Below are 25914 nucleotides of genomic sequence, written 5' to 3'. Positions count from 1 at the left end.
TGAACCCGTGGCCCTCCGGGGTCAGGGAAGCCACATGTGAATAATGCACTTGATCAAGGAGGAGATAATTGCCATCAGTAAATATTCATAAAAGCCAGAGATTGAGCCTTCACACCTGCCTTTGATCAAAGAAGCAAGGAAAGCAGTATTTGAGGTCTAGCTCCCGGAGGGACAGGCCTAAAAGCATATCAGAAAAGAAGGATTGAGTCACAGAGACCCACGTCCTCAGCTGGAGATGCTATTTGTACAGTGGTCTGTCCCAGTTCCACGGAGACGCCCTCCAACTCCAGGGGCGCGTGCACCTTCCTGCCATCATCACACAAGGTAGCCCGGGTGGCCTGGGTCTTCTGTGTCCTTCCCAAAGTGTGTCCCCCCCTCCTGGGGACAGGCACTTCCCTCCGAGACCCGCTCTGGGCTCTGTCACGTCACGCCAGCCCCGAGCACTGACCCGGCTTCGGTGCCTCTGCTCCGTGCCTCTCCCTGCTGGGCAGGCTGCTACCCCAGGCCACCTCTCTGGTCTCTTCCTCCTCGGACCTCACACAGCCACACTGCCAATAGGAGGTAGCAGCCTGGTTATTTTGTGCCTCTTGTGCTTGTAAGAAAACACAACGGGTCTGTGTCCTAGTAGCTTTGTACTGGGTCCCTGGTGTTGAAACATAAGCCCCACGGCCAAACTGTGCCGGGCAGCCCTAGATGTCAGGCCACCCTGCCAGGCACTGAACCAGCGTAGGGCACTGTGCGGGTCGAGTGGGTGTCAGGAATGCATGTTTGACTTGGAGGTAACTGGATACCTTACAGGAAGGTGACTAAGAGACACGTGGAGTGGCTGGAAGTATAAAGCAGCAAATTCAGTGTCCTCTCTGGCTCATAAAATACTTCCGCTTTTGTGCTAAATAAACCTCACTTCATGCCGGGCAGCGGGGGAAAGGTGACCACTGTGAATGATGGTTATGTGGCTGGCCAGTGGCCAGGCGTGTTGTGCAGGGGCTGGCGGAGGATGAGGTCCAGCCCCTGCACCCTGCCCGCTCAGCAGTTCCTGCTTCTGCATCCCAGGCGGGGGTGCAGGTGCCCGGGCTCGGTCGAGGGGGGGGGGGGGGGACAGGCAGTGGGTGTGCAGACCTGAGAGAGGACTGACGGGGCCTGGGGAACAGAAGGTGTGGTGTTGAGGGGCGCGTCGGGCCTTGGCCCTGAGGGTTGTGTGCTTGGCTGCAGGCAGGGGTGGGAGGAGGGGGCTGGACCAGCAGATGCCACCGAATCCCCCCAGGGGAGGGAGGGGGACGGCTGGGCCGGGCTCCCACTGACGGCTTCTCTTTGCTCTTTCCTTTTTGAAGGACGGAGGCTGCACGTGTCCAGGAGATGTCGCCAAAGCCTTTGGTAAGAGGCCGCAGAGGGGGAGGGGAGGGAGCTCCCCGCAGGGGTGCCGGAAGGAGGTGGCAGACACGTTAGGAAGTTCAGGGCCAATCCTGGGTTTCCTCTCCCCAGATTTCAGCCCCTAATTGGCCCAAATCCTGGCATCAGTTTGGTGCTGGTTGGTGGCAGAGCAGGCCGAGTGCCCAGGGATAGATGGAGGGGTGTTACCCTGTGGGCCAGGAGTGGGTGAAGTCATAGCCCAGAAGTCACCACTGAGAAGGCTCAGGGTACCCGTGGAAGAGGACTGTATCGGGTCTGAGACAGCGAAAACTTAAGCGAGGGGGTCTTTGGAGCCTAACCTGGGGGAATCCCGAGGGAGGGACGGGAGCCCTAGCGCAGTTTCTCCCCGGAGGCCGAGGAGCCTGTGTGTCCCAGCAGGGGGCGGCGGCGTCCGGCTGTGATCCCGCAGGAGCCAGGTGTTTCCTTGGGGAGGCACTGGGAGGCCCAGCATCTCTGCGTGCCGTGCTCTGTGCCTGCCGCTGAACCCTCGCCAACTGCGGGCAGGAGTCAGCGCTGCCGCACAGCTGGGGAATCCCACCTGTGAGGTGGGACCCTGCGTGCTGCCAGGGACATCCCTACTGTTGATTTTTGTGCTGTGTGTACTTAATACTGATGGGTGTTCTGTCTCGGGCTCCCTTCTAATAGTGCCCACGGTGCACCCTGCCCAAGTGGTGTCTGGACTCCCGCTCCGGCAGCTTTCCCTCCCCGCGCTCCCCCAGGAAACGCAGCCACGCCTGTGGAGGGAGGGGGACCAGGTCGGGGCAAAATGCTGGTTAGGAAGGGACACGAGAGTGTTCAGAAAGGAAAATAATTGGAAGCCACTTCAAAGCATTGTTTGAGTGGATCTGTGCTCTGCGTTCCTGCTGTTTACATCTGCTCCTGGGGTTGTGGTTTTCCGGAGGCCTGGCCAGACACCAGTTGTCCTCTGCCCCCGTATAATCACGGCAGGGGGGTCAAGGAGCCAGCAGTTGTGTTAGGGACCCTGCAGGGAAGAGTCTGCAAAGCTTGCTGCCAAGTAGAGAGGTCCTGTGCCTTGGTTGCCTGATTGCCAGGCCCAGGCGCCAGCCCTGCAGCCCCTGGCTTCCGTAATGCTGGACGGAAGGGACTAGACCGCCTGAGGCACACCCCAAAGTCCTCCTGTAAATATTTAAGTGACCAGATGGAAGCAATCAAGGTCACATTTCAGGGGATCCTGTGTCTGCTCTTCCTTGTCCTTCGTGATTACTTAACGCATCTGTATGCTGATGTCCTCCTATTCTGAATGTAAACCCTCAGTAGGACTCACTGAGGATGGGGAATAGTGACTATTTCTGTTTCTTCCATGTATGCCTTTTACTTTGCTAACAACTAGTTACTCCACACCTGCCATGTGCCATGTGCTATAATAAACACTGAGGACACAGCAGTGAGTTACCCCCCGCCCCCCGTTCCAACTATCCCTGGTCCTGATCCAACGTAACCTACAAAGGCAGTTTCAACACCCCAGTCTCCTGTGTACCTATCCTGGAAGTTTCATGTCATTTGGTGATTAATATGGGGTATTGTTTACTCTGGAAGTCAAATGTTTATCACAACAGAGGTGCGGGTAGAGTTTTATAGGATGTATACACATATATATGTGTGTATATGTGTATGATGTACATATACATATATACGTACTTACAGGTTTCTCTCCTTCATGCCCAAGCTCTAGTGCAGGAGGTTCTGTCTGTTCTGAGGTCCCTTCATATCTACACTGTGTGAGAGCGCTGAGAGCTTCAGGTAGACCAGATGCCTGATGGGGACATGGCAGAGGAGTTATTGTATTACGTATGAGATTGGACAACATGCTGAGGTGCTGCCCAATTATTAATGTGTCTTTGATTTTCAGAGAGTTAGACCTGTGGAAGGTGGTCATAGATAGGAAGTCATCAATAACCATTAAGGATTGTCCACTGTATTAGCCACCAAGTTTCAGTAGGCTGACTTGTTGCTTGGAGCATCCAGTGCCCATCTGCCCTTCTTAACTTTTTTCCAAAGTGGGGAGGTTGCGCTTTTCTCTGACCATAGCCAGGAGGAGGGAGGGTGGGTTGGTAGCACTTGCATCTTTCCGGAGCCGATTTTCTCTGAGCTCTTTTCTCTGCTGCTTCTTTTCGTCCCCACTTCGGAGTGCAGGAGCCGGAGCAGATTTTGTCATGCTGGGAGGGATGTTTTCGGGCCATACTGAGTGTGCTGGAGAGGTGATCGAGAGGAATGGACAGAAGCTCAAGCTGTTCTATGGGATGAGCTCAGAGACAGCGATGAAGAAACATGCGGGAGGGGTTGCGGAGTACAGGTATGGAGGGTGGGTGGAGCGGGGGTGGGCAGCGCCGTCACCAGTGAGGTTGCGTTCCCCGGCTTCTTACAGAAATGGGGTGGAAGTGGGTCTCAAAGAATATGAGTCTGTTTATATTATAGTACCATAGGAAGGAGCTAGAACACATATATATTTCTTAATTAAGATGTTCAATTAAAGAAATAACTGGCTTAAATTTTTTTTTTTTTTTACTGAAGTACAGTTGATTTACAATGTTGTGTTAGTTTCAGGTGTACAGCAAAGTGATTCAGTTATATATACATATTCATCTATTTTTTTTTTTTTTTTTTAAAGAGGTACAGAATCACCTCCTTAGTCCTCTCTTTTTTTTATTATTTATTTATTTATTTATTTATGGCTGTGTTGGGGCTTCGTTTCTGTGCGAGCAGGCTTTCTCTAGTTGTGGCAAGTGGGGGGGCCACTCTTCATCGCGGTGCGCAGGCCTCTCACCGTCGCGGCCTCTCTTGTTGCGGAGCACAGGCTCCAGACGCGCAGGCTCAGTAATTGTGGCTCACGGGCCCAGTTGCTCCGCGGCATGTGGGATCTTCCCAGACCAGGGCTTGAACCCGTGTCCCCTGCATTGGCAGGCAGATTCCCAACCACTGCGCCACCAGGGAAGCCCCATCTATTTTTTTTCAGATTCTTTCTCCTTGTAGATTATTACAAAATATTGAGTATAGTTCCCTGTGCTATACAGTAGGTCTTTGTTGGTTATGTGTTTTAAATATAGCAGTGTGTACATGTCAATCCCAAACTCCCAATCTATCCCTACCCCGACCCTTCCTTCCTGGTAACCATAAGTTCATTCTTTAAGTCTGCGAGTCTGTTTGTTTTGTAAATAAGTTCATTTGTATCATTTTTTTTTTTTAGATTCTGCATGATATCATATGATTTGTCTTTCTCTGTCTGACTGACTTCACTTAGTATGATAATCTCTAGGTCCATCCATGTTGCTGCAAATGGCATTATTTCATTCTTTTTAATGGCTGAGTAATATTCTATTGTATATAGATACTCCACATCTTCTTTATGGAGTATATGGACATTTAGGTTGCTTCCATGTCTTGGCTATTGTAAACAGTGCTGCAATGAACATTGGGAGTGCATATATCCTTTTGAACCATGTTTTCCTCTGGATATATGCCCAGGAGTGGGATTGCTTGATCATATGGTAGCTCTATTTTTAGTTTCTTAAGGAACCTCCATACTGTACTCCATAGTGGCTGTACCAATGTACATTCCCACCAACAGTGTAGGAGGGTTCCCTTTCTTCCATACCCTCTCAGCATTTATTGTTTGTAGACTTTTTGATGATGGCCATTCTGACTGGTGTGAGGTATCTCATTGTAGTTTTGATTTGCGTTTCTCTAATAATTAGCGATGTTGAGAATCTTTTCATGTGCCTCTTGGCCATCTGTATGTCTTCTTTGGAGAAATGTCTGTTTAGGTCTTCTGCCCATTTTTTGATTGGGTTGTTTTTTTTTGATATTGAGCCACATGAGCTGTTTGTAAATTTTGAAGATTAATCCCTTGTTGGTCGCATAGTTTGCATATTTTCTCCCATCCTGTGGGCTGTCTTTTCGTTTTGTTTATGGTTTCTTTTGCTGTGCAAAAGCTTTTAAGTTTCATTAGGTCCCATTTGTTTATTTTTGTTTTTATTTCCATTACTCTAGGAGGTGGGTCAAAAAGCATCTTGCTGTGATTTATGTCAGAGTGTTCTGCCTATGTTTTCCTCTAAGAGTTTTATAGTATCCGGTCTTACATTTAGGTCTTTAATCCATTTTATTTTTGTGTATGGTGCTAAAGAATGTTCTAATTTCATTTTTTTACATGTAGCTGTCCAGCTTTCCCAGCACCACTTAGTGAGGAAGCTGTCTTTTCTCCATTGTATATCGTTGCCTCCTTTGTCATAGATTGGTTGACCATAGGTGCGTGGGTTTATTCTGGACTTTCTATCCTGTTCCATTGGTCTATATTTCTATCTTTGTGCCAGTACTATACTGTTTTGATGACTGTAGCTCTGTAGTGTAGTCTGAAGTCAGGGAGCCTGATTCCTCCAACTTTTTCTTTCTCGAGATTGCTTTGGTTATTTTGTGTCTCCATACAAATTTTAAGATTTTTTTGTCCTACTTCTGTGAAAAATGCTATTAGTAACTTGACAGGGATTGCACTGAATATGTAAATTACCTTGGGTAGTGTAGTAATTTTGACAATATTTATTTTTCCAATCCAAGAATATGGTATATCTTTCCATCTGTTTGTGTCATCTTTGATTAGAAAAGATATCTTGCCCTTTCAAAGTAGCTATAATTTTTATCCAACCAGTCTTTGCAGTGTTTGGGGCCCCGGAAAGGCAGTGCAGAGCAGAAGTATTTGGGGATAAGTTGGAAATGGAACTAGGGGTATGTGTGAGTAGGTATGACTCTTGTTCAACCAGCCCTGGAGGGGACCCTCCAGACTTCCAGGCCTTGTCCTGATATCACAGCCTTGTCCTGATAGAGCTGATGTGGAGCCTGAGATGAGTCAGGCTATAAGTGGCAGGCAGAAGGATGGGTCTCCCACTGCATATGATACAGGGGTGGGCGAGACCACCTCACAGAGGTCAGGCCTTTTGGGAAGAGTGCTGTGTGTCACCTGCAGTAGCTCCCACAGGACTCTTCCCTGCCTCTGGGCTCAAACAGTTGACACAGGCAGTATTTTTAGGCATTTAATGATGTTACTGTGCAGAAGGGATGCTCACGTCTGCTTATCTGCTCCACTTCCATTTTAATTGTGTGCACGTGTGTTTTAAGAACGTTGTGACAGAATATACCCACTGACTCGCCCTGCTCCATAGAGTCTGTCATTGCTTCTCATCAGAGTTTGCACTGATGACAAGCTGTGCCATGTGCACAGGACAGGAGGCCCTGCATCCTTAGAAGGATGGAAACTCAGGCCCCCTGCCATGGGCTGATACCCTCCATTTCCTACCACTTATTCCACACCCAAAAGCTTACAATGAAGATGTGGGATTCAGATGTATTGTGTAAGGTTGGAGCCAACCTAGAGGTACACATCTCAACTCCACTGAGATTTTCAGGGGGGCAGGAGGGCAGGAGGGGTGGGGTTCCCCCCCCCCCCCACCAAAGCTCTGTTCCTTGGGTACTGGTAGGCTGACTTCAGTCCTCCTCCTCTTTTGGGGGGAATCTCAGTATCAATGATGTTGTAGTATGCGAACAGCAGGGTGGGAATGAGGAGCAGGGGACATTTATACCTTCATTCTGGAAACTGCAGAGAGTCCAAACAAGAGGGACACGCCCCTCCCACACAGCCTCCGACGGCCTCTTTCTCCCGTGTGGCGACTGATGGAGGAGGCTGTACAGTGTGCCGTGGGAGAGAAGGGGAGGGGTTTACTGTCTCACATCCGACCTGGACCTCTGGCCAAGAAGCTTAATGCTTTGCCAGCGACCAGTGTCACCGTTCAAGGGCCCACGCCTGTCTCCTATGTGCTGGTCTGGAAGTGGAGCCGTTGCGATTCTGTGACAGCCAGATGCTTTGCCTGGAGGACATTTTTTGCCCTCTAGCTGTTGCATCTGTTTTGGATTCTAAGAAAAGTAGGTAGGGAAGACCAGACCAGACTAGAGCATGAACAGAAGCCAAGGAGCTGGAAAAAAAAAAAAAATCCTCTCCTGTGATTTCAGCAGGGTTTAAACAAAAAAGAAAACAGAAGATTTGGGAGTATCAAGACTCAGTTCCAGAAGTGGATTCGAATCTTAGCCAAGGAAGGAAAGTGCTGAAGGAGTTAGATCCTTAATCCAGAGGCAGCCTGAGCCCTGGAGGCTGCATCTGTGTTCTCTCTCTCTGTAGGTTTGCCTCCCTCCCTCCCTCCCATCACCTGGTCTCCTCCTGAGAATGGTTCTCCTTCTTTGATGTTGTATTTAATTAAGGCAGAGTTATTTATGCTTTACTAGTTCTTTCCCACTCATTACCCACTTAGTTCTCTTGCTGTCCTTGGGAGACAGATCAGAGCCCTTCATTTTACAGATGAGAAGACTTGGGCATCAACGATAAGTGACTTGTAAAAGGTGCCATCACCACTTAGCGAAGAAGCAATGCTGAGGAACTAGAGGATGGAAGGCCATGGAAACCTCTTTTAAAAAATGAAATGGCCATCATTTCAGGCACACGTGCGCATGTTGGGCTCTGGTCACAGAGTGCAGTGGTGCCAGTCATCTTGGGTGTGGCCAGTGGCCGGCTTCGTGAACTCGGTGCTGTAAACCAGCCACTAACTAGGCCAGCCCTTGGTCTGCTGGATGGTTTAAGTTGCTAGATTTCACCCGAGGGTAGTCTTGCAGCTGTAGATTTCAATGCTCAAGAGTTACTACCCTTTTGGAATTCTAGGTAATAACTTTTTGATCAAGAGATGCTACTTTTTCAGTTGAAGAGACCAGCTAAAGAAAGTTCCAGAATTTGGTTAATCGTTAAAATTTCCAGATGGCCTGACCCTTAGATGGAGGCTAGAGTTTTGCATGGATTGGAGAGTTCCTTCTTGTAATGCCCCTCCTAAAGCAAGTCTGGATTGTATCTCCATCTTGCCGTAAGGGGACATGACGTGGAATCAAGCGGTGTTGCTCGGTGGCCTTGTGAAGAGGAGGATGAGGACTCAGCAAGGACAGCTAGATGTGCTTTAGTGTTGGTGCCACGTGCCAGCTCTTCCGAATTTCTTAACGTCCCCCTGAAAACTCGAAAGATGCTAACCAAAGCCCTGCAGCCTCCGGTGCTGAGAAGGTCCTTAGTTCTGCTCTGGTTCCACCTTTCAGGGGCCCCGCGCCACGCCCGGGACAACAGGCATAGTGGTTTGTGCAGACGCAGGGAGGTGAGCTGGGGCCGGGGGGCAGGGGCACCCAACAAGGGCCCTCGAATGACAGGCCGTGTGAGTGGAGCCACTAACCTTACTAGCGGAGGTTTCCACGTCACCTCGCGGTGCTTGACTTGTCCCTTTTCTCCATCCCTTCCTCCTCCTCTCCGGCTTGTCCCCTGTGAAGGTGCTCCGTCTAGAGCTGGCAGGGGTGGGGGAGGGACGCTCTGGGCTTGTTCCGTTGTTGATCAGGGAGAGCAAGCAGGAGAGACGCTGGTGGGCAGTGGGCAAGAGGTCTGTTCCGCTGTCCCGTAGGTATTCTGGGGCTCTGGGTCAGCTGGAGGTGGGTGTACACATTAACAGAGACTAGAGAGACGGGGCCGGTTTTCGATGGGGACGGAGTGGTGCACACTGCTGGGGAGGACGTCGCCCTCCGGGGTGATGGTCCGGGTCTGTGACTCTTCCGGTGTTGCTGACGGGCTCTGGGCAGCCAGCAGCGAGGTCGTGCATCTTGGGTGTGAAGAGTTCATTCATGTGAGATGCTGGCCTGACCTGCGTGGTGTGTGCAGCGTGGCCGATGCGGGCGTGGCATTGGAGGGTGTGGCGTGTCGCTGCCCGAGTGCCTTGGGCGACAGCGGGGAATCCTTCGGGCCGGCTTCTTAAGGGAAAAGAACCAGATTGAAAGAAAAACCTCCCTTTTTCTTCCAGAGCCTCTGAGGGCAAGACCGTGGAAGTGCCTTACAAAGGGGATGTCGAGAACACTATTCTGGACATTCTCGGGGGACTGAGGTCTACCTGCACCTATGTAGGGGCCGCCAAACTCAAAGAGCTCAGCAGGAGGGCGACGTTCATCCGGGTGACCCAGCAGCACAACACCGTGTTCAGCTAACCTCGAGATCAAGGACGAGACGACCTCCAGCCGCCGGAAGCGTCCGCACATGCCTGCTTTCCCATCCCCCTCCTCCTGTGACAGCAGAGTTTCTGGCTGATCCCAGAAGCAAGGCACTTCCTGGCTCAGCGCTTGGAGCTTAGCTGCCCGGAACGTGTAACCTCCTTGTTAAAAGTAACACTCACGCCTTTTCCTTTTCTTTTTTTTAAGAAAATGGTTTCACTTTAATATAATGCTATGAAGACTTGCCTGAGTGCTGGAGTCTGCATTTGCAGGACCAAGTGGTCGGGGGAGCTGGGGGGTTTTCTGCCTTCTTCCCACGCTTGGCTTTTAGCGGTCAAGGTACCTGGGGAGGGGAGGGCGGGAGGGGAGGATTGGGGGGAACCGCAGCTAGAGGAACCGGCATCCCCTCCATCCAGCTTTCGGTTGCTGGAAAAGAACAAAAGCAGTTGACAGGTGAACCTGAAGAATTGGTTTCCGGCAGGTGCCCCCAAGGTGCGGTGACACGTTTCCACCACCTTCCCTGCACGTGCCTTTTGGGAGCAGGTCCTCTATTGCTGCATTTGGTGCTGCTTCTAGGAAGCTGTCCCTGTCCTGCTTTTTCATTTGGTTTGTTTTGCTCCATCTCTTCCCTCTCCTCCTCAGTTCTGGCTCGTGAGGTTGGCCTCTCAAAGACAGAATATTATTTTGAAGTTCCATGGGATCTTTTATTGAAAGGTTATCCACTGAAAAGTTGGCAGGTAGAGTCCCACTGGAAAACAACCAAAACTTTGAGCAGGTTTAAAATCTGAGATAGAACCGTTCCCTTGTCACCGTTTCCAGGAAGGACCACTGGGCACTACTGTATAAGGGTCTGTTCATTGGTGACAATGGTACTTCCTTGGAGAAAGCACCTGTGGCCTTGGCGGGAATCCCACAGCAGTCCACTGTGACACTTGTCTAAACAGTGAACACGGATGAATTAATGATGACCGGCCACTTCTTTTGAAGCATTATTTGAATATTAGGACTGGGAAGTGTATGCAGCCCAGGATGTTTTACTTTATCTCCTTTTAAACGAGGCTGAAGAAGCAGATACAGGAGTTAAATTTTCTTTGAAAAGACAAGTGACAGCCCTGGAGCAGAAAGGAGCCATACATTCCTACTGCGTAAGAGCGAATTAATTGCCTGATGTCCATGGTGACCGACACCGTATGAGGAATCCAACCAAACCATGGCACTCCAGGAACTTACAGGTCCGAGTTTAGTCCTAGAAGAATACCTTTAAAGATCCAGCAACTTGAACTCCGTTGTAATGCTTTTTGCTCCTAAATCCATTCAGAATACTTCTTATACTTGTAGAAACATGAATGGCTACACATTTGAGATGAGGGTCTAAAGGATGCGGAACATCAAGCAAGATGTGGGGCATTGCTGGAGGCACCCCACCTCTTCTGTCTGCTTGTCTGAGGTATGAGCCCCATGCTGTTCCTGTGGAAGACGTGTTTTACACTTGAGCCCTTGAGCGTGTTAGCTGTAAGAGATTCTTTATTTGCAAAATAAGGGAGAGAAGTGGAGAAGTCTTAAATCCATTAAAATGGACCAGCAGTAAGTAATAAGGAAACTTCCAGAATGGCATCCTTCTCCATACTCCTGGTCTTGGCTTGGGGTCACCTTCTCCCATCAGTGTGGAGCACGCAACGGCATCCCTTTGGGCGGTCCTCTCCATGGTGATGTGCACCTGCTTGATCCATCTTGTGCAGAGATTTTGCAGGCTACCTGCTCTGTTTCCACGAAGGCGGGAAGGCAGGTCCCTCGCTCACCTGGTTTTTAGGGGAGCGAAAACGTGAGTGACTGCAGAAGCCAAAAGCTCATCAGGATCATTGTGAAGCAGAGGTTTCACTTCTAAGGCCCCCTCACCCTCTGCAAGTTCATCTCTTGCCTCTAGTAGCCGTGGGCATGGGCGATCCTTCCCTGGAGCAGCCCTCAGACCCTGCTGACTGCAGGGCTTCCTGTGCAGGGGTGGGTGCCCGTGACTAGATGCCATTCACCTTAGGCGGCTCCACCTGTGGGCTCCTGCCGTGCTGCTGGCGGCTTCAAGGTCTGCCTCATTGCAGCATGTGAAGCAAAGGCTTTTCTCTAATCATCAGTTTGACTGCTTCAGGTAAGTCTCACAGCTACTGGACCCCAAACGTGTCAGGACCTTTAGCATCTAATATTAAAACAAACAGCAGGGAAGGCAGCGGTTCAGACTGCTTCGCCAGACTTGCCCACGTCGGCCCAGAATGCTCTGGGGGACGAGGACTTGGGCAGCCTTCTTGTCTGGGTTACAAGGCTCAGCTCATCACTGCTAGTTTACACACCAACGTTCTCTCTCTCACACACTAGCATTAACAATGCGTCGGAACCTCAACTCTTAAGTCCTAAAGGAGAGTCCTGGTGAGAGGTCCCCATCCATGAAGCAAGAAGGCAGTAACAGGAAAGCAGTTACCCGTCCCTGCCTGGGCTAAGCGACAACTCTGGATTTATTAATGCCGAGAGCTCTCTTCCAGCTCTGCAGAACCTTAGGGCTGGAAGGATTTGCTAGCCACGCGTGCAGATGCGGGCAGAGGGCTTCACCTGCTTGGACCCTGGAGGAATTAGTTTCTGGGGCAACTGCTGAGCCTCATCTAGCTGAGACTCGGCACCGTGCAAACCTCTGAGTTTCTAACAAACAGGCATGAACTACAGGAAACATGAATGAACTTTCCACTTTCAGACAACTAACCAGTGTACAGCAAAATTGTACAGAAATGAATGGATAATGCTATACGAGCCAACAAAGATGCCAAAGACTGCTGAGAAACAGTTATCTCTTGCAAACAGCAATGTTCAGATAGGAGAAATAAACATGAACGCAACAAGCCAAGACATCAGATGTTGAAACATGCCTTTTATCTCAGAATCTCATCTCAAGCAAGACCAACCCTCTCCCCACCCCCAAAATCAGTAGGAAAGGCAATGCCTTACATCACCCTCCCCACCACAAACCTACCCAGTGATGACAGATTAAGAGGGAGGAATTACGACCATAGCCTCATCTTTCTCCGAGGACCTGACACAAGGCAAAGACACATTTGCAATTGGCACTGTTATTTTATTAGTACGAGTATACTGAAACAATAAACTTGTACTGGTATACAGACAATTTATTTAAAACAATTTTGTTCAAATTTTGAATCAAACATTGTTTTATTATAATAATGAAATAATTTCTACCTAGAAAACCTGCAAGCACCATCAAAGAAAGGGACCATAAAATTCAATAAACAGACTCGAGTGTATCCTACAAATAGACACACCACGATTAGAAAATAGAATATGAATTCTTCCATTTTTTTTTAATATTTGTTTTAAAAAAGCTAGTGCAAGTACAATATTTTACACTGGAATTACAGAGAGTATGCACGCATATGGAAAAAAGTTCTCCTGTCACAATAAAAGCTCTTAACTATGTATGCACTTAAAATTTTCTTTTCAATAAGGTGCAAAACATCATTCCTTCCCTCGTTCTCCTCTGTACTGGCCATGTCAGTCTGATAGTGCCCTCAGAGTTCTAGTGTCTCTTTTCCCTTGGCCGGTGGGAGGCGTATGATTGGGAGGTTGGTGGGTCGTGAGCTGACATTAAAAAATACAACAGTGCGACTCTCAGAGATGGCTCTGGGACCAGGACCCCACTGGCTAGAAATTAGGACTCTCGTCTTAACCGAAGGCCACCACGAATACTGGCTGGGCTCAACTGGAGCCTTTCAGCTGACACTGATTTGGGTTTACAGGGAGCAGTGAAGGCTGAGGGGGAAGAAACCTCCCCGAAAGGCCAAAAGGGCAGTTATTCACAGAACTGAATGCACAGGTATCAAGTTTAATGTTCACTGACTAAAGAATTCACCCCACTCCTGGACCGGATGATTTAAGAGTAGGTGATTCGTGTAAGAAGCAGAGGAAACCTACACACCCAGCTTGGTAACCGCTCAGATTTGCTATTCCAGAGGACAGAATGTTACCTCGGCAAGGATGACTGTAAACAGCGCTTCCAAAGGGGGCCTTCAGACTGGCCATGGAAAAGGAGACTGGCTCATCGGCCATCCCAACAGCAAACGAACAAACTAAAGGGAAAGAAAACTTGGGTGAAATCTCCAATTATCTGCAGTGGAAGACTGGAGTCCTTTCAGATAAGAAAAGTGACAGAAATTCTTAAGAGACGGTTACTGTATAGATACTACCTATTGGCCCAAAGCACTTAATTTTAATACAGCTGAACCATTTGTATGCGAGTCATGAGGATATGAAAAACTGAAGCCGCTGTTCCCTCCCGCCACCGTACAGGTAAATGTCAGCTACCAGAAACATTGCATGTAAGTAAGGGAAGGGCTGAGATTCTGAATTTAAGAATTGGAGGGGGATTTGCTCAATATCCCCCCAGCTGTCCAGTTTCTGCTGGCTAGCTTGATTTCTGGACAGAATATGACTTCTGAGAAGTTGCTCCACATTTATTTTGGCCTCTTAAATAGTAAAGAAAAATCAAAACCAAAGTAAAATGAGGCATTTCAACTGAAATCCTTGTTTTACCCCACCCCCCATTAAACTGAGGTGTTGGGGGGAAAGAAGGCTGAATGTTTTTTTGTGTGTGTCCTCGTAATGAGTCCTGTTTTCTTGGTAGCTAGGATCCCTTGTTACAAACACTTCTTGTTCAGAATTATATTCTTTGGGTTTATTGGAACAGGAAGTGCTGAAAATGTCAATCATCATCTCTGAAGAAAAAGGAGTTGCAATGGCTTAAGAGTTTAAGAAGGGAGCTCAGAGAAGTACTTTCGGCATAGGAATGAAGAGTATTCTCAAATCGCAGAATACAGAGTTACTCTCCCTCAGAAGAGGGTTCTATGTAACAGAAACATAGAGGAAGCATAGGTATAGTTGAAGAGCCTTTTACGTAGTAATTCTTCCAGGCCATAACCATACAAATCTGATCATTTAGACATGACACATTTCTATATACAAAAAAACATGTAACTTTCAACCTTTATGCTTTTTTTCTTCTTTTTTTACAAACAAGGTATGAAACTCATTGTTTCAACAGATCCATATCTTTCAAACACTGAATGAATCATTTCGACATTCATTTTTCTTTTGTGCAATTTTTAAAAACATTACCTGTACTCCTCAAAGTGAGCGCTTCGAAGTTTTTTTTCTTCAGCTTCTCAAATTAGGTGTACATTAAAAAAAAAAAAATCCCACAAGGTATAGTGCTACAAGAAAAGATCCTATCAGTAAGGTAACATATTTGAAGCGAGGTCATCTATGTAAAAGAAATCTCAGCTCCGGAGTAGAGGTGTGCAAACAGTTTGGAGTTTCCCTATCAACAGAAACACAACACTGTCCATGGAAAAAAAGAGGAAACCAACCCAACACAATGGCATATGCATGTGCTTTATAAAAAAGTATATTCTCTGTATAGTTATTACTGGATGTGTTCTTAAAATTCTCTATTTCAGAAATTCTGGGTTGAAAACAAGGTGGAAGCAGAGACCTCCACTTCACTTTAAAAACCAAAAAGCATAATTCCCTTTGCTTTCACATCACCCCGAAGAAGCTGGATTGGGCCACAGAGACCACTGGCCCTATTTTCACCTGGGATCATCACGGGTGACTAGGAGATAGGAAGTGCAAAGGGTTTTAGGAGAAAACAGACCATGGTTTGTTGAGCTGCTTGCAGTTCATGAAACAGTAGCCATGACAACCAACACAGCTCAAAAAGCCTGGCCTTCAGTCCACAGAGCTCTGCTTCTTCACCCAGATCTGAAATAGCATGGCATTAGTGTCTTCAAAAGCATTTGAGATTTTTTTCTCTCTCTATGAAATAGGTTTCCTTAGTAGTCACAGATGTTAAAGGGTATTATCAATTGTTTCCTTAAAAAAAAAAACAAACAAAAATTCCAAAACTACACCACAACAAAAATAAATTTTGGCAACGTATTTCAGTAAAGATCAAACTATGTGCAAAGAGTGGATTTTATGATTACTAGGAGCTACTGTTCATCTTGAACATGCAGCATTATATTGCAATCTATGCAGTATCTAAGGAGAAATGCACAAGATGCAGGAAATCCAAACATTCCTTGAAGTTGTACAACCCTACTCCAGAACAGTCAAAGTGCTGCTTCTGGACACATCAGTGTACCACACACACACGCCAGCCCCGTCCCTGAGTTAGAGGTGTGAAAGGTTCCGCAGAGTTCCTTAGAGGGGAGAAGGAGGGGTGCCGCCACTTCCCGGTGGGGGACAAAACCCAACACACTCACCGAACAGAAAACACAAAGGGTCATGATTCAGAGTGAGAAATGGGATTGACGACAGCAATGAAAAAAAAATAAAATCATCCCAAAACAAACTGGGTGAGTTGGAAAAGACAAAAAATTGACCAACATAGAAAATTATCCTGAACGTCCAAATGAAAAAGCAATTTTGGATTTCCACTTCAGAAGATTTGAGGTAAGTGGTATCCATCTCTGTATCCCCAGCTCACCCCCAATGTGGCCCAGACAAACTGAAATAATTCTTAAGTTAAAACATTCTAAGGAAGGAACAGTCATTTTATATATTTAGAAATCCCTATAAAGAGAGGTTCTTGTTTGTTGGTTGGTATTTTTTTTCTTTTCGCCCTGACTAATTTCTTGGTGATTGTGTTCCACTGTAAACGCAAAAGGCCTGCTGTTATTAGTTTCAAAATGGAAAACAGGAAAGAAAGGAGAACGAAAAGACGGGTTCAGTAAATATTGCAAAGTGGACACAGTACAGAGGCACACGCTGATCCTCGTAAGCTGCACGGCACGGAAGGGTTTCTATGCCTGTCATTGTTAGGTCGGCTACGCAGGCGCAGTGACAAAGGCTGCTCTGGGAGCCTTGGGGCTCGCCACTCTCTGCAAACAAGAGGATGCCCTTGTCCTCTGGATGTTCTTCCTATGTGAAGAGAGAGCTGCCACAAAGGAGTGGTGACCATTGTTCGCAGGTGGCCCCCTCCGTAGCCACCGGCCGGACGCTTGGAAGGCGCGCACACGGCGGGCCACGCTTCCTGCCCACGCCCAGAGGCTCGGCTCGAAGTCTCAAGGACACAGACCTGCCCACTGGCGGAAAAGATCGTGGAACATGGGTTGATCCTGGCACTACACTGCTCCAGAGTGTGCCTCAGAAAGGACTCTGTCTCCCTCCTGTCTGCACTGCACATTCACTATTCCTCTTGGTGACAGGGGAAGTGCTGTTCTCCCCTTCCACCTCCTTTGCTTGCTCTTTCTGCAACAAGGCGACAGACAGGGCTCCCGGAAGCAAGCCCCCTGCCCCAGGATTCGGCATCCGCAGCAGGGCAAACACGCAGCAGGAGGCCCTCCCCTTCCTGGCTCCTTCCTTCCAGCCCTTCTCTGGCCAGAACAGGAAAGAGGGACCGAGTAAGGAAAAAGCCAAAAGGGTCTGAGCTTTCTCTAGAGCACGTTGATCAGACTCTATTGGCACGGAAAGTATTGCACATGCTAAAGAAGCAAGAAAGTGAAATGGGACCATGTTTAGAAAGAACCAATTATTTGATAATTCCTATACCTGAAATAGAAGCACAAAAACGATGATGATGCCCCTATTGCTCCAAACCATGTTATGTTTTCCCATTTTAGTGTTGGAGGTGTGGATCCAGTTAGTTCCATACTCGAAAGAAGCCAAAAGGTGGTGGGTGTTTCTCTGAGTCCACGTGAGTTGCTGTAATGAGTGGTACTGATGAGGACGAAGTCTATAATGGCAGCCCCATATTCCTCTTACCATCAAAACAAAAAGAAAAACAAAGCCTAATAATTGCAAGTGCCCTGAGCAGAATATATGGAAGATTAAGCAAGTTCTCTGAACAGAGACATTTAAAAAAATACAGCACTAAATAAGCAATATGACTGCAAGAAAGGACTCGCCCAGCTCTCTGCTAGCATGCTGAGAGGGGAATGAAAATCAAAGAAAGTCAAGGGCTGGATCTAGCTATTCTAAACCTATTCCAATGTTTTTGGTACACCCCAGAAAATGGTTTGTAAAAATCATTAGTTCTGCTGAGAGCTAAATGTGAATACTAGATAGCCAAAATGTGGGTTGACATTAGAATTTTTTTTTAATTTGTGAAATGGAAAAAGTACTATTCTCAATGGTAAAAAAAAAAAAAAATCAGGTAAGTTGCAGCCATTCCAAGTAAGAATATTTAAAAATTTCTCCCTCCTTATAAAACTTTTTTTTTTTTTTAAAGCACTTTAAAATGCACACGCAAAACCCACAAACAATATTTCAGATCTCTGGGAATAAAAGGTTTCAACTGTGAAATACCCTTTCTGGGTTTGTACCAAACATTAAATCTTGATTTGATTTCAGATGGAAAAATAAAAGTCATTCTGAAAATAACATCAGTAACAACAACAATAAAGTAATCGTTTTCTTTTTTTAAAAAAAAAACTTGCTCACATACATAAATGTCTTTATGGAAAACTCTCTCAATGAATCTGAAGAAAATTCTCAGAGTTGTCCTGCTAAGACCTGGTTTTATGTGACAGATGTGGTAAGAAGACCAAAATGAATTCTGAAAGGAACATAACCTTATAAAATGGCCTAGAGTTTAGGCAGGTTAGAAAGTAATTTTGCTACATTTATTTATGCTCGTTCAGTCCCCCAAACCTTTCCCACAATGTTATTGGATAAAAACTGCAGGAATATCACACAAATTATAAACTCAAGATGTGCAAATCGCAAGGTTCTTTAAAAGTTCGTCTTAAAAAGAAAAACACTGGACAAAAGTGAGTATTCTTTTTTCCATCCCTTTCCTCTCAGTTCCTCTGCCAGCTCTGCATATGCTTTTAATTCCTTCTCAAACATCAAAGTGAAGAGTGCCTCCTGTCAGGCTGTACTTGGTGGTCATTCATTGTCACATACTAGTTCAAAATTCACATTCATCCCATTAAACCACATTGAAACTTTCAACATCTTGCTCCGTGAGAAACTCTGCAGAGCTGAAATGTAGTTACAGTGTTGAAAAAAAAGAAAGCAACTTAGTTTTTCTTCCCAAAGAGTTTAAAGTGAGATACAGTACTTGTTGAATGAGAGACCAAGATGCTTGGTAATAAAGTGTGAACAGCATTTTAAGTGCTTAGAGATAGTAATATATATGCTCATCTTCAAAATCTAATTCCTCACGTCACACTGGAATCTGAAAAAAGTGGCACCCGAGTTGTCCATAGTCATGAACTATAAACAGTACTAGAGTTAAAAGACAGAAGATTTGCAAACCCAATGCGAAGAGCTTCCGCGGCTCTCTTGAAGGGCAGTTTGTGTCTATCTCTTGGGAGTGAAGTCAATGCAATTAACCTGATTGGTTTTCCTAACACTGCACAGAGACCAGGGAGGGTTTCACTCTCCGCCACCCCTGCTGCCCACCACCTCCCAGGTGCGGAGCGATGGCAGCAGGGGCTGCCCTGCCCACGATGCCCTGGAGACATCACTGCACTAGTAAAGCAGAAACGAAATCCCACGGGTGGCAGTTGCTCTTTAAAAAAATATCAGTGCAGTCAGGCCCCATGGGGGGAATATATATCTCTATGATTAAAAGTCGCTTTTATTGTAAAATATGTTGGAGGAAAAAAAAATGTTCCTTTACACGGTTAGTTTTCCATCTGCTGTCTGACGGCCTCTCTGGGATGCCCTGAACCTGGGGTCCTGATGCTGATTTTGCACGTGAGAACCTCATGAGGACGTTCCCCTGGACCTCCAATCCCGTGCTGAGAGCAAGAGAGAGGGAGGCAGAGAGAAAGAGACCCTCACCTGCCGTGGCACCCGGGCACCCTCACTTGCACGCACGCACGCACCCCCTGCAGCCCGTCGTCCCGAAACTGGGAGAAGTCGGCACCCCATGGGTGCATCTGCACTGCTAGAAAAGGCAGGCACCATGGGGCCACGTTCATTTCCACCAGGACGCCCGCCCAGAGCCCGGGCTGGACCTGCCCCAGCCCCTGCCTGCCCACCCGCTGAGAGACACGCGTGGAAAAAGCATATGCACCATCTCCTGCCCAACCCCCGCTGTAACTCTAAGGACAAGGTTATAACAGAACCCTAAAGTAAGAGGATAACATGTAAATACTGTGTTATTTAGCCTACAGTACAGTAATCTGGATACAAATGATAAAGGAGGGCCAGATTTCCTTTCCCCACACGGCCTCTACTTGCCTACATTAGAGCGGCCTTCAATGCAAATCTTAACCTCCTGAGAAATGAGAGAAGGCTTAGGAAGAGTCAAAGGTGGCTCGTCTTCCGACTTCTCCAGTTTGCGGCTCTCCGGCGCCGACCACCTCCTCTTCCTCGTGGCCGCGGGCTTGCTGGGTTCTATTTTGGTGAGCAAGGGCACGGCAGGCAATCCTATTTTTTCTGGAAACTTCAGTTCGCCATTCTCAGAGAGCATCTGGGCACTTCCCTGATTGATCCCGTTTTCCTGCTCGGCGTACCTGTGTCTACTGCCCGCGAGGCCGTCGGTCTTTGAGTGCTTCAGCAGGACACTGGTGGGATCTACGGCCTGGCCCTTTTTAACAGAGCCATTCTTCAGGTTCTTGAGGGTGAGCGAGATACAGACGTCCCCAACGGAGAGTTTAGAACACGGCAAATCAAAGAGCTGGCTGGTTCTCTCCGGGCAACAGGATGACCAGCCCTGTCCAAACACAAAAAAAGGATACTCTACCAAAACTTCCACGCTGACCTGTGGGAACAGTGAGAGACAGGGAGAGGGAAGAGAAGGAAGAAATGAAGACATTTTATTCTTGTTTTATTGTACACATTACACGTACACAGACATACATACGCATAGGTGAATGGAAAAAAATAAGACTCAGTTCCCCAAAGCTCCTCCAGCAACAGATGCAAATGAGGCTCTTAACTTTCTGCTGTACCTGTACTTACCATATATAGATGTTGGGTAGAAGCCGGTAGAAGTCCATTCAGTATTCAAAATATCGTTTTACTGTGTATCAGCTCTACAGCTGGTCTCCATTAAAACAAGTCAGTGGACCCCCAAGGATGATGGAACACCTACTTAGTGTTCGGCACTGGGCTAGGCGCTGCACGTGACTCAAGCCCAAGGTATATTCTTGTGTTTTATTAGCTCACTGGACAGATGCTATTCTCATGTATAACAGGGCTGAATACGGATCAGAGTTAGATTGTATTTAAGCCCCATAAGGCAGGCACTTATGTGCTCATCACTGTGTCCCTGGCCCCTAAAAGAGTACCTGGCACATGGTTGAAACTTAATATTTACTGGATAAATGAATGCATACTCTAGGAATTTAGGGGGAGCAGAATCAGTGAGGGCTGGAGAAAGCAGGGAGGGCTTTCCCAGGACCCCAAGGATGGGCAGGATTTGGAGGGGTTTGAGGGTGAAATGAATACAGACAGCTCAAGTGCTTGGCCCATCTACATGGGCAAGCCCCAGGTACTCAAATCAGTCTCTCTTTTGTTTGAAAAACAAATATCAAAAGCAGGGGAAGCCCAGTATCCTTTCAATACCTGCTGTTTTCTCTAGGCTACTATGTGCCATTCACTGTGATGAATTTCAATAAATTGAAAACAATAGTCTTGGCCACAAAGGAGTTCACAATTCAATGGGCAGAAGAGGCACAGGAACAATAACTGCCAATGAATGTGGCGAGTGTGGTCACAGAGCGGGGCTCTAATACTTTGCACGGGATTAAGCTGTTGGAGGGCAGAGAAAAGGCATGGAAGAGGTGAGTAAGGAAGTCTTTTGGGATGAGGATACACTGTGCTGAGTTTTGAAAAACAATGGGACTGGAGGAGAGGCATGATTGCAAGGAGAAGACATTCCTGGAAGTAGGGATATGTGAACAAAGGCAAGGAGGTGGTCTGTGTAGGGATTTGCAAACTTCCAGTGCAAGTATTACTACTGCCATTAAATCAAGTTGAAATGCACTTGAGGTTTGAACAGTTTAATTTTCATAGAAATTTAATTTCTTCAACTTTATGCTATATAAAAAAGAAAAAGAGAAGAATGAAGTAGTTTTAAACAGTCAGTTTTCAATGGCTTTTGTAGATGTAGTAGACCAGTTAATTTGCACCAACCTTCCTGATGAGGACAACTAAATACTCTAAACAAAAAAAAACTCTGGACAAAATGTAAAAGAAATATGTTTTTCTTATGGCAGTAGACCAAAATATGACAGTAAAAAAAAGTCATTGGGTCAGGATCAGGAAAGGGTGTTGGCCAGAGATTTGAACCTGGTGTTTGATGCTATTTCCCCCTAAGGGTATCTGTACATTCCAAAGTGGGGCAGTTCAAGTGGGCATTGGGTAATCTCAAGAGCATGGGAGGTGGGTTTCAGGGGGCAGGGAATGGAATTCAGGGTAAGCCACAGGAGGGTGCTCCCTCAAAGCACTGAATTCTAGAAGTAAGGTGAAGCAGAAGCAGACAGTTCCTCTCAATGTCTGAAGCTCAGATTTTAATCATCTCATTCATCCCTAAAATTAAATTAAGGTCTTGAATTATTTCCACAAATTTTCAAATAAAAGACATTCAATTAAAAAAGGGGGAGGAGGTCCATGAGCAGATGAGATGAATAAAAACCAGCAGAAACAACAGATACTATAAACAGACCCACAGGGGCTTCTGATATAGAGTCACCAGATATAGACTTTAAAATGACTATGTTTACAATATTTAAGGAGATTAAAGACAAAGTTGAGGATTCTGATAGAGAACTAGAATCTATTTTTTTAAAAGATTCATGGAAATTCTAGAATGAAAAAAAATACATCCACTAAAATCAAGAATGCAATGGATTTTCCTACAGAATAAACATGGTTTAAGAGAGAATTAGTGAACTGGGTTTTAAAATTAGAGATTTATTAGAAACTATACAGAATAAAACACAGAGACAAAAGGATGGCTAATACAGAGGAAAGGGTATGAGACATAGAAGACTCATTGAGAAGACCTAACAGACACATAATTTGAATCCTACAAGGAGGAGAGAGAGAAGGTAATGGCTAAGAATTTTCTGATACTGATAAGTGACAATAAACCACAGATTCAAGAAGGTCTAAACCCCAAGCAGGAAAAATAAAAGGAAATTCTCACCTCAGCAGGTCATAGTTTAACTGCTGTAAATCAAAGTCAGGAAAAGAAAATCTTAAAAGCCCCCAGAACAAAATATACATTACCTCCAAATAAGCAACAGTTAAATTTATAGTTGACTTCTCAATAAAAATAATAGAAGCTAGAAGACAATGGAATATCTTTAAAGTACTGAAGAACTGCCAACCAAGAATTCTACACTGAGCAAAAAGATCCTTCAAGAATGAAGGCAAAATAAAGACAGTTTTTCAGATAAATAATAATTGAGAGAATTCACCATCAACAGATCTGCATTAAAGAAAATACTAAAGAGTTCTTCAGGTAGAGGAAAAATGCATCTAGATGGAAGTTTGCAGATGCAGGGAGGAATGAAGAACAATGAAAATGGTAGATGTGTGAGCAAATTAAAATAATATGGTTGTCCCTCAGTATCCACAGATTTGTTCTAGGACTCCCCAAGTATACCATAATCCAAGGATGCTCAAGTCCATTATATAAAATGTCACAGTATTTGCGTATAACCTATGCACATACTCTGTATACATTAAATCATCTACGTTACTTAAAATACAATGTAGATGCTATGTAAATAGTTGCCTGGGAACTATTCAAGTTTGGGGAAATTCAAGTTTTGCTTTTTGGAACTTTCTAGAATTTTTTGCCCATAAATATTTTCAATCTGTGGTTGGTTGAATCCACAGATGTGGAATCCACAGATATGGAGAGCTGACTGTATTGACTAAATACAAGAATATTGAAAATGTTCTGTTGAATTTCATACACAGGCACACATACAGAAACATAAATAATTAAAATATCCCACTTTAAATATAGTGAATTTCCATGTAATTTACATGGATTGTGGCTTTTCTACTTAACCTCTTTATCTTTTTTTGATAACTATGATTAATCCAGTTTTAGACACACTTTTTGAATGGTATACTTTATTTGCTCCATAGAAGACCTAAGTGTTTTTAGAAAAAACTAGAATGAATTTATATGGAAGCCTATTACTATAGTGCGTGTGTGAGCACGAGCCCATATAAATGTGCATGTTATCGGGAAAATTTCATTGTTCTGGGTTATCTTAATAATGTAAAGAGAATTAAAAAATTTTGAGTTTCTACTATCTGTCAAACATTCAGGTACACACTTTACAAAAAGCATTTTGTTCGATACAATATACTAAGTGAGAAAAATACCGTTGTTCTAATTTTACAAATAAGGAACTATAGTTTCAGAGAGATTAAGTCATTTGCCTAACGTCATGACTATATACCGATGGAGTTGGTATTTAATCCCCGTCTCTTTGGCCCCCAAACCTATTTTCTTTTTCCTATGTTCCTGATCTCTGCCTCTGTGAACAAAGGTATTGTAATACCATCAGAAGACACGAACTTAACATTTCCACTACTCCAAAAGTGGGGAATGTTACTTGAAATAAATAGGATCCAATGACCTGAGGTCATGGATTTTTTTCATGATACAAAAAATTGTGAAATAGCATCAGCCTTATTACATCTACTATGCAAATCAAGTCTCTCTATGTAAGTGTCATGAGGCTGATATTCAATTACAGAACTACATTCACATCACACATATATATTTGCATGTACATACGTACAAATATACTTACAAGTAATAGTATCGGATGGGGATGCCAACTGAGTTCCAAGTGGGAGGACCAACCTGGAGCTAGCTCCATAAATCCTGTCCCAAACCTCTTAAAGCCATTAACATCAAACACTGAGCGGAGGGAACAATTCCTACTTCAAGTGGCGACTGTTCGTCTGCATTTCCTAGATGATCCCCTGCTCCTGGGCAGAGTCTCACTGACAGACAGCCCAACACCTACTAACGAACAGGTTCTTGCTGTGTGAGCCATATTATACACATTCCTCAGAGCAGCCAATATTCATGTTCTGAAAATAACTTCTACTGTATACAAATCTATTCGAAGACTTTTACATGTTGCCAAGTATCTGCAGACTCACTCAGAAGAAATGGCTTCAAAGCCTTTGTGACAAGTAACATTACTGATGATTCCGTAAGCTGTGATATAGATGCACATGCTCCCCATTACATACACCATATTTTGGGGCATTTTGAAAGCCCTTCATTATTCCCCAAACTATGAAGGCAGGTCTTAGAATTAAATGCTGTGAGATGGTCGATAACTTGAACAGCCTACCTAAAAATTCATGAAAGAAAAGTGATGAGGAGAGAGAATACATGAGAGGTGCGCTGAAAAGAGCCAATGATAATGGGATTGATTTTAACCTAGAGAACTTTGGGGAAATTTTCTCTGTCACTTCAAAGGCTTGCCGCCTTTGGTCCCTTCCTCCTAAATTCTGGCTTTGTCTTCTCCCAAAAGTGATCTGCCATCCTGGGAAAAGAATGCCACCCCCTCAGCTGGGTCCACACAAATCAGGAGCAAAAGATTCAGATAAATCTGATCATTGTAAGCAGTGGGCTGGATGGCTCAGGCCACATGTTATTTTTCTCCTAATTATTTACCCTCGCTAATATTTATCCTCACGAATATTCTTCCCACCCTAATTATATAGCCTGAATTATCTAGATAATGCACTTTTTTTTTTTGGTCTGCATATATGTGAACTAAAGTAAGCTTTTGCCCTTTCATTGGTAAAAGTTAAACTCTTGTTGCACACATCTCAAATAAGCACACGAAAGTCATAATAAATCTATTTCAATTTCGTATTTAGGTTTGTCAGAAGGACATAAACATTCTTAAAGGTTAACTGATCATTAACAGTTAATGAACAAATCATACCAACAGATTTTTCATTGAGAACGTTTATGGTTGGGTCTGTCCTCTTGAAACTCCCTTGGAGAGGAACATTATCTGCCTCAAAACATGCTGTCAATGCCAACGGGTACTATTTTGGAGGTGAAACAGAGATGGTAGGATTTTGTGACATGATGTCACTTTAAACCAGAAATGAGTCTGAATTCGTTGAATTTGAGGTCCATGTGGGTCTCCCTCTGGTGCTGAGAAATATTATTAAGTGTTCACACTTGAGGTTTTGCAGTTTTAATAAAGTTCAAAATGTAACAGCACCTGCGAAGTGTTAGGTACTTACTGTTTGTGTTAGGGACTTACTGTTTAAGACCTAGTACTTGCCTTCAGTGAAGAGCCAGAACATGTATGCAAAACAAGTAACTTCATCAGGGCATATGTGGATACTGGCAACCATGTTACCTGGTGATATCCACTTGGATATCTATGGGCAACTCAAACTTAACGTGTCCCAAACAGACCT

At 45.3% G+C, this 25914-nt stretch overlaps 2 protein-coding genes and 1 long non-coding RNA gene across 9 annotated transcripts in view; 2 read left to right on the top strand and 1 right to left on the bottom strand.

Moving 5' to 3' along the window:
- The window catches only part of GMPR (guanosine monophosphate reductase), a 42996-nt gene extending 33277 nt beyond the window's left edge, over positions 1–9719 (top strand). The window contains exons 7-9 of the mRNA XM_007197171.2: positions 1332–1374; positions 3565–3724; positions 9291–9719. Coding sequence (XP_007197233.1) covers positions 1332–1374; positions 3565–3724; positions 9291–9471 — 384 coding nt within the window. The 3' untranslated portion in view covers positions 9472–9719. The remainder of the gene's footprint in view (positions 1–1331; positions 1375–3564; positions 3725–9290) is intronic.
- Positions 9720–9831: 112 nt separating this feature from the next.
- Positions 9832–12637, top strand: LOC130709047 (uncharacterized). The gene is made up of 2 exons (XR_009009498.1): positions 9832–10706; positions 10813–12637. It is a non-coding gene; the product is annotated as an uncharacterized LOC130709047 (long non-coding RNA).
- Positions 12566–25914, bottom strand: part of ATXN1 (ataxin 1) — a 399864-nt gene continuing 386515 nt past the window's right edge. For 6 of the 7 annotated variants that reach the window (XM_057554755.1, XM_057554756.1, XM_057554757.1 and 3 more), the window contains 2 exons: positions 19720–20242; positions 12566–13595 (listed from right to left, as the gene is read on the bottom strand). In XM_057554755.1, the coding sequence (XP_057410738.1) occupies positions 13375–13595; positions 19720–20242 (744 nt within the window). In that variant the 3' untranslated portion in view covers positions 12566–13374. Of the gene's footprint in view, positions 20243–25914 lie in introns of all 7 variants that reach the window. The other variant, XM_057554761.1, reaches the window with a different exon arrangement.

Source organism: Balaenoptera acutorostrata, chromosome 10 (genome assembly GCF_949987535.1).
Source record: "Balaenoptera acutorostrata chromosome 10, mBalAcu1.1, whole genome shotgun sequence".
Classification (NCBI taxonomy): domain Eukaryota; kingdom Metazoa; phylum Chordata; class Mammalia; order Artiodactyla; family Balaenopteridae; genus Balaenoptera; species Balaenoptera acutorostrata.
This window is presented reverse-complemented; position numbering and strand designations above follow the sequence as displayed.